This window comes from Theobroma cacao, chromosome 3 (genome assembly GCF_000208745.1).
Source record: "Theobroma cacao cultivar B97-61/B2 chromosome 3, Criollo_cocoa_genome_V2, whole genome shotgun sequence".
Lineage (NCBI taxonomy): Eukaryota > Viridiplantae > Streptophyta > Magnoliopsida > Malvales > Malvaceae > Theobroma > Theobroma cacao.
Genome location: NC_030852.1, coordinates 17,153,303 through 17,168,979, shown reverse-complemented (window position 1 = coordinate 17,168,979; position 15,677 = coordinate 17,153,303). Strand labels below are relative to the sequence as shown.

Sequence of the window (15,677 nt, the reverse complement as noted above, 5' to 3'; positions counted from 1 at the left end):
AGAGAAGGAATAAGAGGAAAATAAAGGTGTTGCTTTGTGGGGTAAACTTTATTCAAAAAAATGTGGGTGCTTTTGACAAAAAGGATAGAGGGCCATGGTTTGGAGGTGGGAATGGAATCATGTGCCTTGCAGGGGCATCTAACCAATGGTGCTTGTATGACTGTGTAACAGGTTTCATATCCTCAACCCTAGTCGTGTTTGCATCCCAAAATCCTCCCTCAACTAATTCATTCCACTGTGACTATCATAACTGGTAAGTAGAGAAAGTAGAAAAGAAGCTAAGCCATAGGATAGGGGTATAATAAAATACTAAAATTTCAACTTTTTGCTCCTAAGCCTCAAGAATTCATCCGCCTAATAAATGCAACAATAGTAAATGAAGCAGAACAGAAAAAGAAAAACCACAGCATTACTTACAGTCAGCCTCAGATGAGATGTGAGCATAGAGAGAAAATCTAGCTCAGTGTACCAATAAAGCTGGGCTTGGGTTTAAACAGAGTCCACAAATGCAAGGTGCTACCAAGCAAACAAAAACGAAATAAAAGAAAGCGGATGAGGTGGATGACGAAGGAACCCGTAAAGGAGGGAAGCCGAAAAGCGCCTCTTAACCCAAAACCTTGCGAGAGAGAATGGAATCTCATTTCCCACTACCTCACGCGGTCACCAACAGGCATTGCTCACAAACATTCTTTTTCTCTCTCAAATCTAAAATCACCCGAACAAAATAATTAAAAACACACATTAAGAATCAAAACTATGCTTCGCAGACCGCATATTAAATCCAAAATTCAAAAAAGCAAACCTCAAAAGCACATCCCCCCTCCTCTCCGCTATCAACGCTCTCTCTCTCTGCCCCGCCACCCCCACACCCCAAAAAAAAGAAAATCCAAAACAAATTTCCGTTTTTTCCTTCTTGACTTGCCCAAAGCTCACTCAACCCCTTCTTTTCTTTTTTGCTCCCCCAGAATTAAAATGAGACCATGACGACGTCGTCTCAGCAGCCTCCACCGCAGCCGCCCACGACGGTGCGGAAAGTGATCGTGGAAGTGATCGACGCTCGTGATCTTCTTCCCAAAGACGGTCAAGGAAGCTCCAGCCCTTACGTCATTGCCGATTTCGACGGTCAAAAAAAGAGAACTTCCACAAAATACAGGGAACTTAACCCCGTATGGAACGAGCCGTTGGAATTTACGGTGTCCGACCCTGAAAATATGGATGTCGAAGAGCTTGAAATTGAGGTTTTCAATGATAAGAAATTCGGGAATGGAAGTGGCCGTAAAAATCACTTTTTGGGGAGGGTCAAGTTGTACGGGAGCCAGTTTGCCAGGCGAGGTGAGGAAGGGTTGATTTATTTTCCATTGGAGAAAAAGAGTGTTTTCAGTTGGATTAGAGGTGAGATTGGGCTTAAGATTTATTATTATGATGAGATTGTTGAAGATCAGCCTCCGCCGGAAGAACAGTCACCGCAGCAGCAGCAGCAACAGTCACCGCAGATGGAGGAGCCGAAACCTTCTCCCGGGCTTCTTGTTGTAGAGGAAGGTAGGGTTTTTGAGGTTCCTACTGCACACATGGAGTTTCCTCATGGAGTTCATGGCCATGGTCAGGGTCCTATCCCATGTTATCCTTCGTCGCCTGTTGTGGTCGTCGAGGAATCACCACCGCATGTTGTTCGTATTCATGAGGAGCTGCCGCCTCCGGTGGAGGCAACGGCTTTGCCACCACATATGGCGTCCGGAATTCCGGTCTCTGAGGTGCATTTTACAGTACCAGAGGTGAGGAGGATGCAGAGTAACAGAGGCGAGAGAGTTAGGGTTTTGAAGAGACCACATGGAGACTATTTACCTAAAGACATTGGAGGTAACAAAACTAAAGCTGACAATGCCGCCGCTGCCGGGGCCGGTGGCGCCGAGAGGATCCATCCGTTCGATCTAGTTGAGCCGATGCAGTATTTGTTCGTTAAAATAGTTAAAGCGCGTGGATTAGCTCCAAACGAATGCCCCTACGTTAAGATCCGTACATCCAGCCATTCCCTCAAATCGAAGCCGACGATTTACCGTCCAGGTGAGCCAACAGACTCGCCCGAGTGGCGACAAGTGTTCGCTTTAGGTTATAATAAACAAGAATCAGTCACAGCGACGCTTGAGATCTCCGTTTGGGACGCTCCGACGGAAAATTTTCTCGGCGGCGTTTGTTTTGATCTTTCAGATGTTCCAGTCCGAGAGCCGCCGGATAGTCCTTTAGCTCCGCAATGGTACCGGCTCGAAACCGGCGCGGTTGATCAGAATTCAGGTAGGGTTTCCGGTGATATCCAGCTGGCTGTTTGGATCGGTACTCAAAATGACGACGCCTTCCCAGAAGCGTGGAGTTCAGACGCGCCATACGTGGCACACACTCGGTCGAAAGTTTATCAATCCCCAAAGCTTTGGTATTTGAGATTGACTTTGATCGAAGCTCAGGATCTCCAAATTGCGCCGAATCTGCCTCCGTTAACAGTGCCAGAAATTCGAGTGAAAGCGCAGCTAGGGTTTCAATCCGTACGGTCAAGGAGAGGAAATATGAACAATCATAGTATGTCAGTGCACTGGAACGAGGACTTGATCTTCGTCGCCGGCGAACCTCTCGAAGATTCGTTAATTTTGTTAGTGGAAGACCGTACAAACAAGGAGGCCACTGTCCTTGGCCTCGTCATTATCCCATTGATCTCAATCGAGCAGCGGATAGATGAGCGCCACGTGGCATCAAAATGGTATGGGCTGGAAGGAGGAGCAGGCGGTGGAGGTGGGCCCTACGGCGGGAAAATTCACCTGCGGCTGTGCTTAGAGGGTGGCTATCACGTGCTGGATGAAGCGGCGCACGTGTGCAGTGACTTTAGACCCACAGCTAAGCAGCTTTGGAAGCCGGCTATTGGGATTTTGGAGCTGGGGATTCTTGGGGCTCGCGGCTTGCTCCCGATGAAAACCAAAGGCGGAGGAAAGGGGTCTACCGATGCTTACTGTGTTGCCAAATATGGGAAAAAGTGGGTCCGCACAAGGACCGTCACGGACAGCTTCGATCCACGCTGGAACGAGCAGTACACGTGGCAAGTCTATGACCCCTGCACTGTCCTAACTGTCGGGGTTTTTGACAATTGGCGTATGTTTGCAGACGCGTCAGAAGACAAACCAGACTCCCGTATTGGCAAAATACGGATACGCATATCTACGCTAGAGAGTAACAAAGTGTACACCAATTCGTATCCATTGTTGGTTTTGACAAGAATGGGGTTAAAGAAAATGGGTGAGATTGAACTAGCGGTTCGGTTCGCCTGCCCGTCATTGTTACCGGACACGTGTTCGGCTTACGGGCAGCCATTGCTTCCAAGAATGCATTATCTCCGCCCACTCGGGGTGGCTCAGCAGGAGGCATTGCGCGGAGCCGCTACGAAGATGGTGGCACAATGGCTTGCAAGGTCAGAGCCACCGTTGGGGCAGGAGGTGGTAAGGTACATGTTGGATGCGGATTCTCATACATGGAGCATGAGAAAGAGTAAGGCTAATTGGTTTCGGATTGTGGCAGTTCTCGCATGGGCGGTCGGGTTGGCAAAATGGTTGGATGATATTAGGAGGTGGAGGAACCCAGTTACTACGGTGTTGGTCCATGTTTTGTATTTGGTGCTTGTTTGGTACCCGGATTTGATTGTGCCAACGGGTTTTTTATATGTGGTGTTAATTGGAGTTTGGTATTACAGATTTAGGCCCAAGATACCAGCGGGAATGGATATCAGGCTGTCCCAAGCTGAAACAGTTGACCCGGATGAGCTGGATGAGGAGTTTGATACAATTCCGAGTTCAAAGCCACCTGAGCTAATCAGGGCCAGATACGATAGGTTGAGAATATTGGCCGGAAGGGTTCAGACTGTTTTGGGTGATTTTGCAACCCAGGGGGAGAGGGTCCAAGCCCTGGTGAGTTGGAGGGACCCAAGGGCCACAAAATTGTTCATTGGGGTCTGCTTGGCCATCACTCTGATACTTTATGTGGTGCCACCAAAAATGGTGGCTGTGGCATTAGGATTTTATTATCTGAGGCACCCCATGTTCAGAGACCCCATGCCGCCGGCTAGCTTGAACTTTTTCCGGCGGCTTCCGAGCTTGTCGGATCGGTTAATGTAGAGATGAAGAGTAGGTACATATATTATTAGTAAATTTTTAGATACCAGGTTATGGGGGGTATGGTGGGGAAGAGGGTGAAACACGAACAACTGTTGCGTTGAAAAAGTTGTCCCCAAATAACATTGTAAGGAGTGAAAGGGGGATTAAAAGGGGAAGCGGCAAGTTGTCATTACATCTCTTTATTTATTATTTTTATTAATTTTTTTTTTTTATGTTTTTGTTTGTCTGGTATGGCAATTGAATGACTTGGAATAAGAGAAAGGAGGTGGGGGAAAAGACAGCTTGGGAAGGGGGAGAAAATTGAGTGTTGAGATGAAAAAGGGGATTTTAAACGGCTCTGCGAGTGATTATTGTATTGTACCCATGTAAACAAAAGTAAAAACACTGAAATCGTTTTCTAACATATGAAAAACCTACCTTCACTTGCTTGTTTTTTGCTTCTATCCTCCCTACTATTATCTGTCTACTTTTTCCCACCCAGACAATGCAGTTTTCATTCATGCTTTCGGTACTGTTATTTTCATCAGCAATTGAACCCTGAAAAACGTGGAATCCTTTAAAAGCTTTGCAAAGCCATTTTCCTAATGTCCATCTTCTTTTCCATGGATATATTATGCAAGTGTTTTAACTTGTCTTTTTGAAATGGTATGTATCATCAGTAGTGGTGGGAAAACTGACTTTTCCAATCCCTACGGTTTACAGTCTGTGTGAGCTTTCTCATGCAATGGGGTCAATATAAAATTTAGTGGGCTTGCAGAATCCAGGGCATCCATTTGAAACATACGCTACGAATGCCCTAAGGTGTCAGAAAGGAACAACAATTTTTGTCCGAGTCAACATGTGTGGTTGGCACTTGGCAGCTTTCACGACATATTTTTCTAAAAATTTGACTTCAAGTCCAACAAGTAGGGCTAAGCACGCATAGTCCCCTTGCTCCACATTTCTTAACGATCCTGGTTCTTCATCACTCTCACTGGACCGAATAATCTAGATGAATGGGCCTAGCCCTTTTAAATATGTCCACTCATAATCCAAAGCCTCCAGTAGCAAAATACAGCAGACGATGTTTACCATACAAGCACTTGGTCCATTCACATGTGGATATTCATAATTCTCGCTGAAACAGAAGGCACCTCAGCCATTAGTTTGATGGGTTAACATTGCAATGCTAAAAATAAGGTCAAGATCACAGATTATAAAAGGCAGGATCATTGAACTAACATTATAAGCCTGCGCCCTGCATTTGTTTCAAGGATACAAGGGTGGAAATCAACTCCCCTAGAAGTGCAACAGCTGAATTTCATTGAGATCCCGGATCTGTCATTGTTTTCTTCTACTTGATTCACTTATCTTTTGGTATTGCTTCGGTTTAGAATGTAGAAAATGAATGCAAGAAAAGCCGAAAATGTTGCATCTGTTTAGTTTGCATGTGTATATTAACACTTCCAACTATGGAGCAATTACATTCCATACTAAAAAAAATTCACCAGCATTCCATAAAATTATAGACACACCCTTTTCTTTGCACTTTCCAATTTATTACTTGTTTACCTTGGTGCTCGGAGTATTCTAATCAAACTTTGTTTTGGATTTACACAGGAAGGCTCAATAATCTAATATCTATATTTAGGAAACTATGGGAGAGACAACAGGATAGGTTGACATAAAGAGTGCAACAGCTGGATGCAACATTGGATTTTGAGACGCACAAATCAAGCTTCATTGTTAGCAAGTGGGGTACAAGACCATAGCAAGGATAGGCCAGTAAACTTGAGTTGAGCTCTATATTACCTAAAGTCATTTCTGCTTTACAGTAAAACGTTCACATTGAAAACTAATTTAGCTAGTTAATTCCCAGAAATAAACATGCTGCCGATTTTTCACATGGGTAGTGTACTGTGCTATTGGCTTCACATAGATTGTGTACATGTCTGCAACCCTTTCAAGGAATAAAATGAATCCCACGTCTTCTTCTGCATCCTTGCTTTACTAGAAAAGTAGGAACATCGTGTAACTGTCAACTAATAAAGAAAATACTATAATAAATAAATCATCTTTCGGACTGGACAGGGAATCGGATGGGAAAATACTTTTACCTGATAGTTTGAGAAAAGCACTGGCAAAATGGAAGGTTGGCATAGTTAAGAGACTTAATAGTTCGGACATTTTTTCTTGGGAAATTTTGTATCTCCGATGGGACTTGAGGAAAGAAAAAGATCCTATTCCTATGAGAAACCATAGGAAAGAGAGATCTTAGGAATTCAGGACCATGCCTTCCAGGGGAATATTGGCTACTCTCAGAAAAAGTATGGCCACCAGTGCCAGGACAATGAAACGAATATAGATTAAGAACCGAATATACCATGCCTTTTTTTTCTAGTTAGTCCATTCATAAATGGAATGTTACGGAAATGTTGTGCAAGAAGATGATAAATTAACCTTGAATTTGACATGATAAGGGAACCTTAATTCAAGAAAATATTGCACAGAAACAGTAGTATCATCTCCTCAGGGGTAAAAGAGCCCTGTTTTTCTACCCAGGTTATGCGAGGACTTCTATGGTATGTTGCTGCGGCTACTGCATACTGATTTTAAAGCAAATTCCAAAATTAGACTAACAAGATATTAAGTAAATAAACTAACAGGCAACCACAAGTCGCTACCATTTAGTAAAAACATACCTACAAAAGTAATTTGAAATGACTTTTGACCATCAGAAATCGTCCTCTTATCACAAATGGCAACATCATAAAGGCTTCGAGATGTATTTCTGCTGGTATTTTCAGTACTTACGAAACTCTATTTGCAAAAGTATGTACACTGAAAAAGCAACATAGAGAAGCAAATCCCTAATAAATTTAGGCAATACTAACTGAATTGAAGAGGAAACATATGTTTCGTTGTCATTGATGTGTGTCAGCAGGTTTAAACAACAAACAGTAAGGCAGACAGTATGGTCTTCCTTCCCAAAAGGCTTCAACATTCTGCCATGGATATATAGTGCTATAAGTCACAAGCTGGTCTTAGTATTCAAACAGCATCCTTTGGCATTAAAAAGTCTTCAAGGTGATCTCAACTTCAACCGAATATACAAAACTTTAAACAGTACATGGATTAACATTTGATTCAAACAATGACAGCATTGTCCTTTAATCTTTGATCAGCAGGTGCTAATTTCTATCAGCTGCAGAGGATGCGACAGCAGGTGTAAACTTCTGAGGTTGATCAATTTGGTCCGTGGGATATCTAGCAGCATGTTTGAATTGTTGCTCTTTTCTCAGCTTGGGCTGATTTGAATTGCAGCAGACTTTTCCCTCCAATAGTCCCAGATTGAGAAATCTCATAAGCCTGGCATTTTCGATGGGCCATATAATTGAACATGAATTGGTTCCTGGAAATTTCGTTTTATACAGGGATCCTTCGTTTGTCACTACTTTGGAAACTTCCCTTTTGGCTGCTGCTTCTCGTTCTCAATAAATTTTCCTGAAACAAAAAATATTAAAACAGCTTAATGAAGAAGTTGAAATCCGCTGTTTAAAAGCTTGAACAACAAATTACCATGAATCCTGGTTTATACTTTGCTATAGGCAAAAAAGCTAGAGGTTATAACATCTTTTGTTCTTTAATGCATATTTAAAATTGTTTCGGGATGAGCACTTCACAGTCTTCACAAATACTTACCAACTGAATTTTGGTTAGATCTTCTCTACAAGGATTATGCTCAACGACAACCACTACAACTTCGCTACCAAAGTTTCGACTGGAGTTTTGACTTCTCATGCCAAAGTAATCTTTCTCCTCTTAGTCTTTTGATGTTTTAAATTTCTTTTCAGCATTCCGTTTCATGTCATTGTCTTTAGCTGAAATTTAACATGGATAGATATTTCCATGCTTGCTCCTTGTTATCTGATCGGAGAAAGTGTTTAGAATTGAAAATGGAGAGTTTATTACCAATATACCATCCATGACCTGCATTTATACCTCTGATCATCCGGTTGCATCTTGCAAAATTGAGTAGTTAGTTATCTTTCAACTATTGTGTAATGCGGGATTCAGGTTTTACCAATGTGATTTGAGTTTGTTATAGAACATATATCAAAGAACTCCATAAATCAGTCTAAAGGACTGCAAGACCAATGTCAATTTTCTTGCTTTGTAAACCATGGAATGCTGGACTGATGAAATCAAATAGTTATACTTGCATCTATCTGTATATAGTGTCCATTGCAGAGAATCAATGAGCATTGGCCTCAATAGTGATGTTCTCTGGCAATGCCAACTCGGTTAACAACAAGACAACTTTGTCCTGATAAGGTGTATTCATGATTCTTTTGAAGGATCAGCCAAACAAATTAAGATTCATTAATGGAAAATGGAGGGAAAACAAGGAGTTAAGCCTGGCCCATAAGCATAGATAAAACCCAAGTAGGGGTAAAAATAAACTGCCTGGAGCCTGCCCTTACTATAGATTCTTCTATAGAATAACCAAACGGAAACCAATTCTCACGATAGATTCTTCTAAAGAATAACCAAACGGAAACCAAATCTCACTATAGTATCAAACCTGCCTTTGCTTATCTCTATGATCAAATAACTTCAATTGCAGAATATAGAAGAAGGGCAAAAGAAATCTCTGCTCTCTGCTTAGGGAAAGACTTGTGGCAGATGTTGTAGTTCGTAGGAAATTGATCAGCTAATCATCTATTTCTTGACTCAAGGTTTTTATGGTGTTACAGTTGAAGAGATTTTGCCAGGAGTAAATACAGTTTTTAGAGTTATTATTCCAGATTCTGGTAAGGTACTGAACATCTTTCAAGCTTGTCATCTGCAACTTTCCTGGATTTTGCCTAACGATCTGGTTAATGTTATGCACCAATATCCACGAGAACCTATTATAAGAGTGCGCAGTGCTTAATTCTTATGGCAATGGTGATTGTAATAACAGGCAGAACTGCAATACTTGCGTGACTACGTGGGGTTTAGTGCCGGAGTAGGATTGAAGGCAAACCCTGCAACAGGGTTTGACCCCATTGCAAACATCTCGGGTGTAATAGGAAGCACTCTTGTCTCTCTTGGAGCCGACCTTGGCTTTGACATAACAGCAGGGACTCTCAACAAATTCAGTGCCAGTTTGAGCTTGAATACTGCCTTCCTCATTGCTTCCTTGACCTTGTGAGCAGTGCATATAAAATTAGAGAAGAAAAACAATTGTTAGAAGGAATTAAAAAATGACAGTTTTCGTGTTAACAATTAGCACTTGTCACATTCATTCTATCTCTGCCCCTTCCCTTTTCCCCACATATTTCTCCCTCGTTTATGGGAAGAAAAAGAACAATTCAAAGTGCTTAATGCTCTTAGCATTTCTGACAATGCAGGAGTGATAGTTTTGACAGTGCAAAAGCATCCTTTTACCGTGCGTTGAACCCCCCAACCAGAACTGCAGTTGCTGCTGAGTTGAAGCATAGGTTTTCAGAGGATGCAACAACCCTTACAGTTGGTGCGCAGCATGCATTGTTTCCATTGACATTGGTGAAGGCTCGCATGGATACTGATGGGAAGGTTAGTGCCGTTCTTCGGCAACAAGTGTGGCAAAGGTTCTATGTCTCAATTGCTGGAGAGATGAATTTAAGAGACAGCAATTATATTCCTAGAATTGGACTTTCTATGGCTCTCAAGCCCTAGAGCAATTCATCATACTGAAGCTCTGAAGTGTCCCTGTGATGATTTTGTGTTATGAATCATAGTATTTATGTTCCTGGATTCAATCCAGTTTGTATATGAAATGGGGGATCTCAGAAGGTTTTCGTCCTTTACCACTTAGAAATCAGTGAGGAAAGGGTAGAAATATATATATACAAGTTCCTACTATTAGTGATAAATAATGTAAAAGACATGCAGAAAATTAAGTTGAGATGTAAAGTTAATTCTATATTGAAACAGTTGGCACTTAGCCATGATGCAGAAAATTAAAGAATGCTTGGAATCAATTGCAGCTAAATGAAGGTTAGCATATGAGAAAGAGAAATTTGTGAATGCTAAAACATTGAACATCTTCCTTTCGATTCCCTCTCGGAATAATGAACTTATTTGTAGGAAAACTTACATAGAGAGGCAGATGGCGCACAGATTTTGATCAAAGATTTTTTACCTTTGCCCATGGTGACAATAAACCAAGAGAAATCCAACATAAAGCCTCTCAATATCTATAAAAATAGAAAATTATGCAGCCCATGTACTTCACAAACCTTTTACGCCCATATGTACACAAGTGCTCACACCGGACAAATGACAAACCACAATTAAACCAGAGCTAAGGCACCAAGAACTAAACAGGCAAATATTAAAACCCTTAATGCTTGTCTAAAGCAAAACCCAGTATAAGCCTTTGAAAAGTCATACAGTTACTGATGTGCAGCCTGGAGAAGTCCATCACGAATCTGAGTAGCGACATCACGAACAGCTCCAGGACCATGAGGGATGAACACAGCCGAAGATTTAGAAGCCGCACCAATTTCTTTCATAGTGTCAAAGTACTGGGTGACCAGGACCATGTCCATGACATCCTTTGCAGTAGTCCCAGGAACATTGACAGAGAATCCCAGCACACTATCTCTCAAACCATCAACAATTGCTTGCCGCTGGCGAGCAATACCCAGTCCTGACAAATATTTAGACTCAGCCTCACCTTCTGCTCGTTTGATTTGCAAAATTTTCTCAGCCTCTGCCTTCTCATTAGCTGCTACCCTCAGCCTTGCAGCTGCGAGTACAACACAATCAGAAAATTATATTAAGGAAACGGTTACAAGAAAAATAACCAAATGCCAGAAAGATGCCATACTTATGTTTAAATCACATTATAACAACCTGGTCTTTGCAATAAAAAGACTATGTATATTAAAATCACATTAGAACAGGCAAATACTGAAAAGCTTCTCACCAAGTTGGTGAATGTAAAGCCATCTGGTTTTTTTGGTACAAAAAATATGTATTTTATATGTTATTCATCCAGAAAAAATAAGAACCAGCAACAAGGCATGATTTGATGAGGAGGCATTATAAAAACACCCATTTGACAGATATGCATCTTGGTAATATACTCTAAAGCTAAAATGACTAAAGCCATATCAGATGACAAGAAAGTTGGGAGTCCAATGCCAAAAGGTAAATTCATGAGACCCAGCTCTTCTTTTGGCTGCGAAATTCATTAGGCCGAGTGTTGCTCTCATATTTCTGCAGTATGATCTATTTGCTGCATACATGCAGAATACAGCTAAGCAATGTGGTGCAGAGTTAGCCTACCCTAAACAACAGCAAATTTGAAAGTGCAAGAACCATGTAATAGGTACTAACTATATTACCAGCATTAATTTCATTCATTGCACGCTTCACATGCTCATCAGGTTCTATGTCCACAATAAGTGTTTGAACAATCTCATACCCATAGGCAGACATAGCCTGTTATAAAAGGAAGGCAACAGAATTAGAAACATATTTACATATCAGCTTCACAATATTGCTGCAATTTAACATAACAAAGCCTTAGTCCAATCACATATGCTTAGGGTTTAGAATACATGATCAATGTATACTTAATCAGGTTAATTACCTTCTCAAGTTCTTCTTCAACAGCTTTAGCAATTTCAGTCTTTTGTTCAAAAACATCATCCAGATTCAGCTTGGGAACACTTGCTCTAATAACTAAACGTATTTATAGAAGTCAGCTAATATCCTTCACTTGAACAACTAAGTAATTGAACATCAGAAGATGAAATATTAAAATATTTTCCAATGTAATTTTAAATTTATGCACATGAATACAACTGTGCTGAATGAGTTCATATATTTTGTATGTGTGCATGTATGAGGGCAATGTGGATTTATACTCCACCAAAGTATTTTTCATACCATCAAAAACATAAGCTTGAATTTGTGTCCTTGTGTTGCTGAGTTTGTAAAAGGCATCGCTTGCCTTATCTGCTAGTGCACGGTATTGAATAGATGCGACAACATTGACGAATACATTGTCCTGATAAGATGATCATAACAAAAGTTAGTTTCTGCTGCACGACAAAGGTATATTATTGTCCACAAATAGTATTACACAAATTTAAGCCACTTGAAAGTCAGATAACAAGAATTTTCAATTGAATCTATGCCGCCACAATATGAAACCCCCCAAAAATTTTATTTCTTCACAATTATGCAATAGTCCTTTCATCCACCTTACCTCCCCGCACCCAACCTCTCCTTGGAAACCACCAGAGAGAGATAGAGAAACTAATGAAAGAACAAAACTAGCAGCAAATACATCCATAACATGGCAGCATATGCTATAGTTGGAGAAAATAATAAAATTACACAATAACTAAATGGCAATTTATTGGAATGAATACTTCATCCTAAAAGTCTAAGAGTTATACAGCAAAAAGAAGTCATAGACTGAAGGGGTACAACATTAAAAGCACTAGGCAGACCTTAGTTTTGGTCTCACAACGAACATCCAACTGCTGCAACCTCAGCGACAGGTGGCCAGAAAGCTGACTTCCAAGAAACCAAGGTAGGCAATGGCATCCAGGTTCAAGAACATCATCGAACCTGCCAAATCTCTCCTTGATGGCTACTGTAGACTGGTCAACTTGTACACAACAGAATAAATTACCCATTTTCTCTTTGATCTGAGAGTCCAACAGTTTATATATCAGTTTAAAAGAACTCAAACAAATACCAGTGCTATCTCTTAACTAGCATATTCCAGCATACAACATATGCAATAAGTTTTGGTAGATCACCAACCCCCGATCCATAGAAGCAGCCTAAATTTTTTCAATTTATCTCAGGATATCGTAGAGAGAAAGATAAGAGCATATAAAAGGACTTAGAAGACTTACAACTTAATGAGCAAAGGATGGCAAAGCAGAAGAAACTCTGAAGAGATAAGAGATAAACACTCAAATATAGTTGACCTAAATATATAGACTGCGGCAAGCTGGCTTGGAAAATTTCACAATACTTGCCACGAGTCTCCAACACACATTCCTTTTTCGCAAATTATTGAAATTGTATGGCAATAAAGAAGATTAGCATTGACCCGTAAAAGGTAAGTCAACAGGAAATTTCATCCAGCTGTATTGTTTCCTTGTACATGAAAGCAAAATATTTTATCATCTAAACTGTCCACACCATGTATCCAGCCAAATAATTCCCAAGAAACTTCACCATATGAAAAGAATCTTCATTTCATTTCAATGGAAAATTTTATGTTTCCATTTGACAATCTTGACAACTTTAAGAAACCTTAAAATTCTCGTCGCGAGTTGTCTCTCATAGTTAAAATAAGCAACAAGGAAACAATAAATTCTCCATAAAATTATATTAAACTAAAAAAAAAGTTTTCCAGTTATTGGACTGTGACAGCTATCTCTTGTTTGCCGGCTTCAGAGCTAAAACAACAGAATGGGTTTCTTGCATTAGGTCCATTGTCTTTGGTTTTATTGTTAAAATCAATTGTAGAACTTATAATCATGATTCAATTGACAGAGAAAATTACAGGAACAAGCACATTAACAAAAGAAGAAAAAAAAGGTTGCTTTACAGGAAAAGGATATTGCGAAGAAAACCATAAGCAAAATTGAGATCATAAAGAATAAGGGAGAAGAGTACCTTTACCTGATTTAATTGGAATTCTTTTTAGTATTATTATTATTTTTCCAAGAAGAAGTTGGAGTCCTTACACGGTAGATGGAGAGACAACTGAAAATGCGGGCTCAAAAAGTGTTGTTTTTTTATATGAAAGAAAAAAAAAAGCACCAGCGTACTCCCTAGGCAAATATTAATTAATTATTTTATATTTAGGATAATAACCTTAATTATTTATAAACGAAGACAAATCAATACATTTAGAGTTCAATATCAGTCTGAATTCTTTAATGAATTTATGGATACTCGTTGGATGAACCTTTAAAAATTTACTTCTAGATTTACTTTAAATTATTTTTTTAGATTAGCATCTAATAATACATCATAATCACCCAATTATTAAGAGAGTCAAAAGGATTCTTTGACAATTTTTTAGTGTACAGTTTATCAGTATAATTCATTCCCTCATCATATATCTTAGAGATGATAACAGCTAGGTGCAGTACCTTCTCTTATTGACTTCCATATTTGTTCCTATAGTTAGATCATTAGTGTTATAGAGACTTATGAAACTCATTTCATAATCTCTTAATCACCTTGGTCAAGTATATGATTAAGCTAATGTCAATCAATAACTAACGACATATTTCCTCTTGAATCACTCGAGATAATAATTCCTATCTTAACCACTCATTTGCCTACATATGTTTCATACTGTACTCAAAAAATCTTGTTTTGGCATCCTTAGTTAAGCACTCATAGGGATAAAATCAAAGCATAGTACTCAACATGCAAGACAACTTAGTATCTCAAGTCTAAAGAGTAGTTACATAACTGATACATGAAAAGCATTGCATAAACACTTGAGTGAGGTACCAAATGCACTTCTCATGACGAGTCATGATTAATGAACTCACTCTCCTATGGTAAACACCCACATGTCAGTTCTAAGTATCTTTATACTTCAACTTATGAGAATGGTTGCTTACTTCACAAATAAGGAATATAGCATGTGTCGATCTTTGAGTATTATTGATGTCATTTTCAATAATACAACGATCAGGATCTTTTAGAAATAATGCTTTGATGCATAAGGATCTCATAATTGTATTCCAATACAATTCCTTTGTAAGGCATATATAGTTCTATAAGCTTTATCTACATAAGTACAAAAAGTAATTAAATCACAAACTTATGAATAAAGAACTATCTCATAATTATTATAAACTAATAAAATGTCATATATGAATAACTTAAAATGTAATTCTCATACGTTCGGAGATTGACTTACAAGCTCATACTAACAATATGATGATGTAGCCAATGTTTAACATTGATGTTATGAATGTTATGGATAAATGTGCAAAAGTGACTTGAGAGTCTACATGGACACCCAAGGGTGTTGATAAATGCTTATATGATTTTATGCATGAGCTTATGGCACTCTGATGATATATGAGATAATTGCACTTACACTGTTTATGTTAAAAAGTTTCATAACTGTGTAATGTTGCTTATGGTGATTACAATGTATGCATATGGATGTTTGAATGTATGCTTCTGCATGTAATTATGAATGCTTAATAAATGAATTGAATGAGGCTTGCTTGAGCCTAGCGGGCTATACCCATTTAGGTCCATGTGCCAATCCTGTTTCACTACAAAATGAGATGTGATATTTTGGGACTTAAGTGAATATTGTGTATGCTAACATATGTGATGCATATGCTAATCCAAGCATTCTTATGTTTATGACATGAATGAGTTTTCAGCCATGGATGTATGTTACGATACCTATACTAATGTTTAAATAGGAATTTGACTGAGATGCTTGCTTGGGCTTAGTGGGCCTTGCCTATTGGACCTATGCATCGTTTATGGCTCAAGATCGGA

The 15,677-nt window shown here is 39.4% G+C and overlaps 3 protein-coding genes and 1 long non-coding RNA gene across 5 annotated transcripts; 3 read left to right on the top strand and 1 right to left on the bottom strand.

The window, feature by feature from the left end:
- On the top strand, window positions 287–4,591 carry LOC18604601 (protein QUIRKY). Its single transcript, XM_018117734.1, has one exon. The coding sequence runs from the start codon at window positions 981–983 to the stop codon at window positions 4,146–4,148; it is 3,168 nt and encodes a 1,055-aa protein (XP_017973223.1). The 5' UTR covers window positions 287–980; the 3' UTR covers window positions 4,149–4,591.
- LOC18604600 lies at window positions 5,387–6,126 on the top strand. The gene is made up of 2 exons (XR_001927170.1): window positions 5,387–5,504; window positions 5,748–6,126. It is a non-coding gene; the product is annotated as an uncharacterized LOC18604600 (long non-coding RNA).
- Window positions 7,649–10,114, top strand: LOC18604599 (mitochondrial outer membrane protein porin of 36 kDa). Its single transcript, XM_007037160.2, has 5 exons — window positions 7,649–7,750; window positions 7,848–7,934; window positions 8,885–8,946; window positions 9,094–9,320; window positions 9,524–10,114. Exons 1-5 carry the CDS (start codon window positions 7,708–7,710, stop codon window positions 9,828–9,830), a joined length of 726 nt encoding a protein of 241 aa, XP_007037222.1. The 5' UTR covers window positions 7,649–7,707; the 3' UTR covers window positions 9,831–10,114.
- LOC18604598 (hypersensitive-induced response protein 1) lies at window positions 10,189–13,901 on the bottom strand. Of its 2 annotated transcripts, none has more exons than XM_018117737.1 (6): window positions 13,815–13,901; window positions 12,623–12,823; window positions 12,054–12,174; window positions 11,755–11,846; window positions 11,507–11,603; window positions 10,189–10,905 (listed from the first exon to the last, which is right to left on the bottom strand). In XM_018117737.1, the coding sequence occupies exons 2-6, from the start codon at window positions 12,809–12,811 to the stop codon at window positions 10,550–10,552; spliced, it is 855 nt and encodes a 284-aa protein (XP_017973226.1). In that variant the 5' UTR covers window positions 12,812–12,823; window positions 13,815–13,901; the 3' UTR covers window positions 10,189–10,549. The 2 variants fall into 2 exon arrangements, with proteins under 2 accessions (XP_017973226.1, XP_007037220.2); XM_007037158.2 differs by lacking the exon at window positions 13,815–13,901 and adding an exon at window positions 13,037–13,385.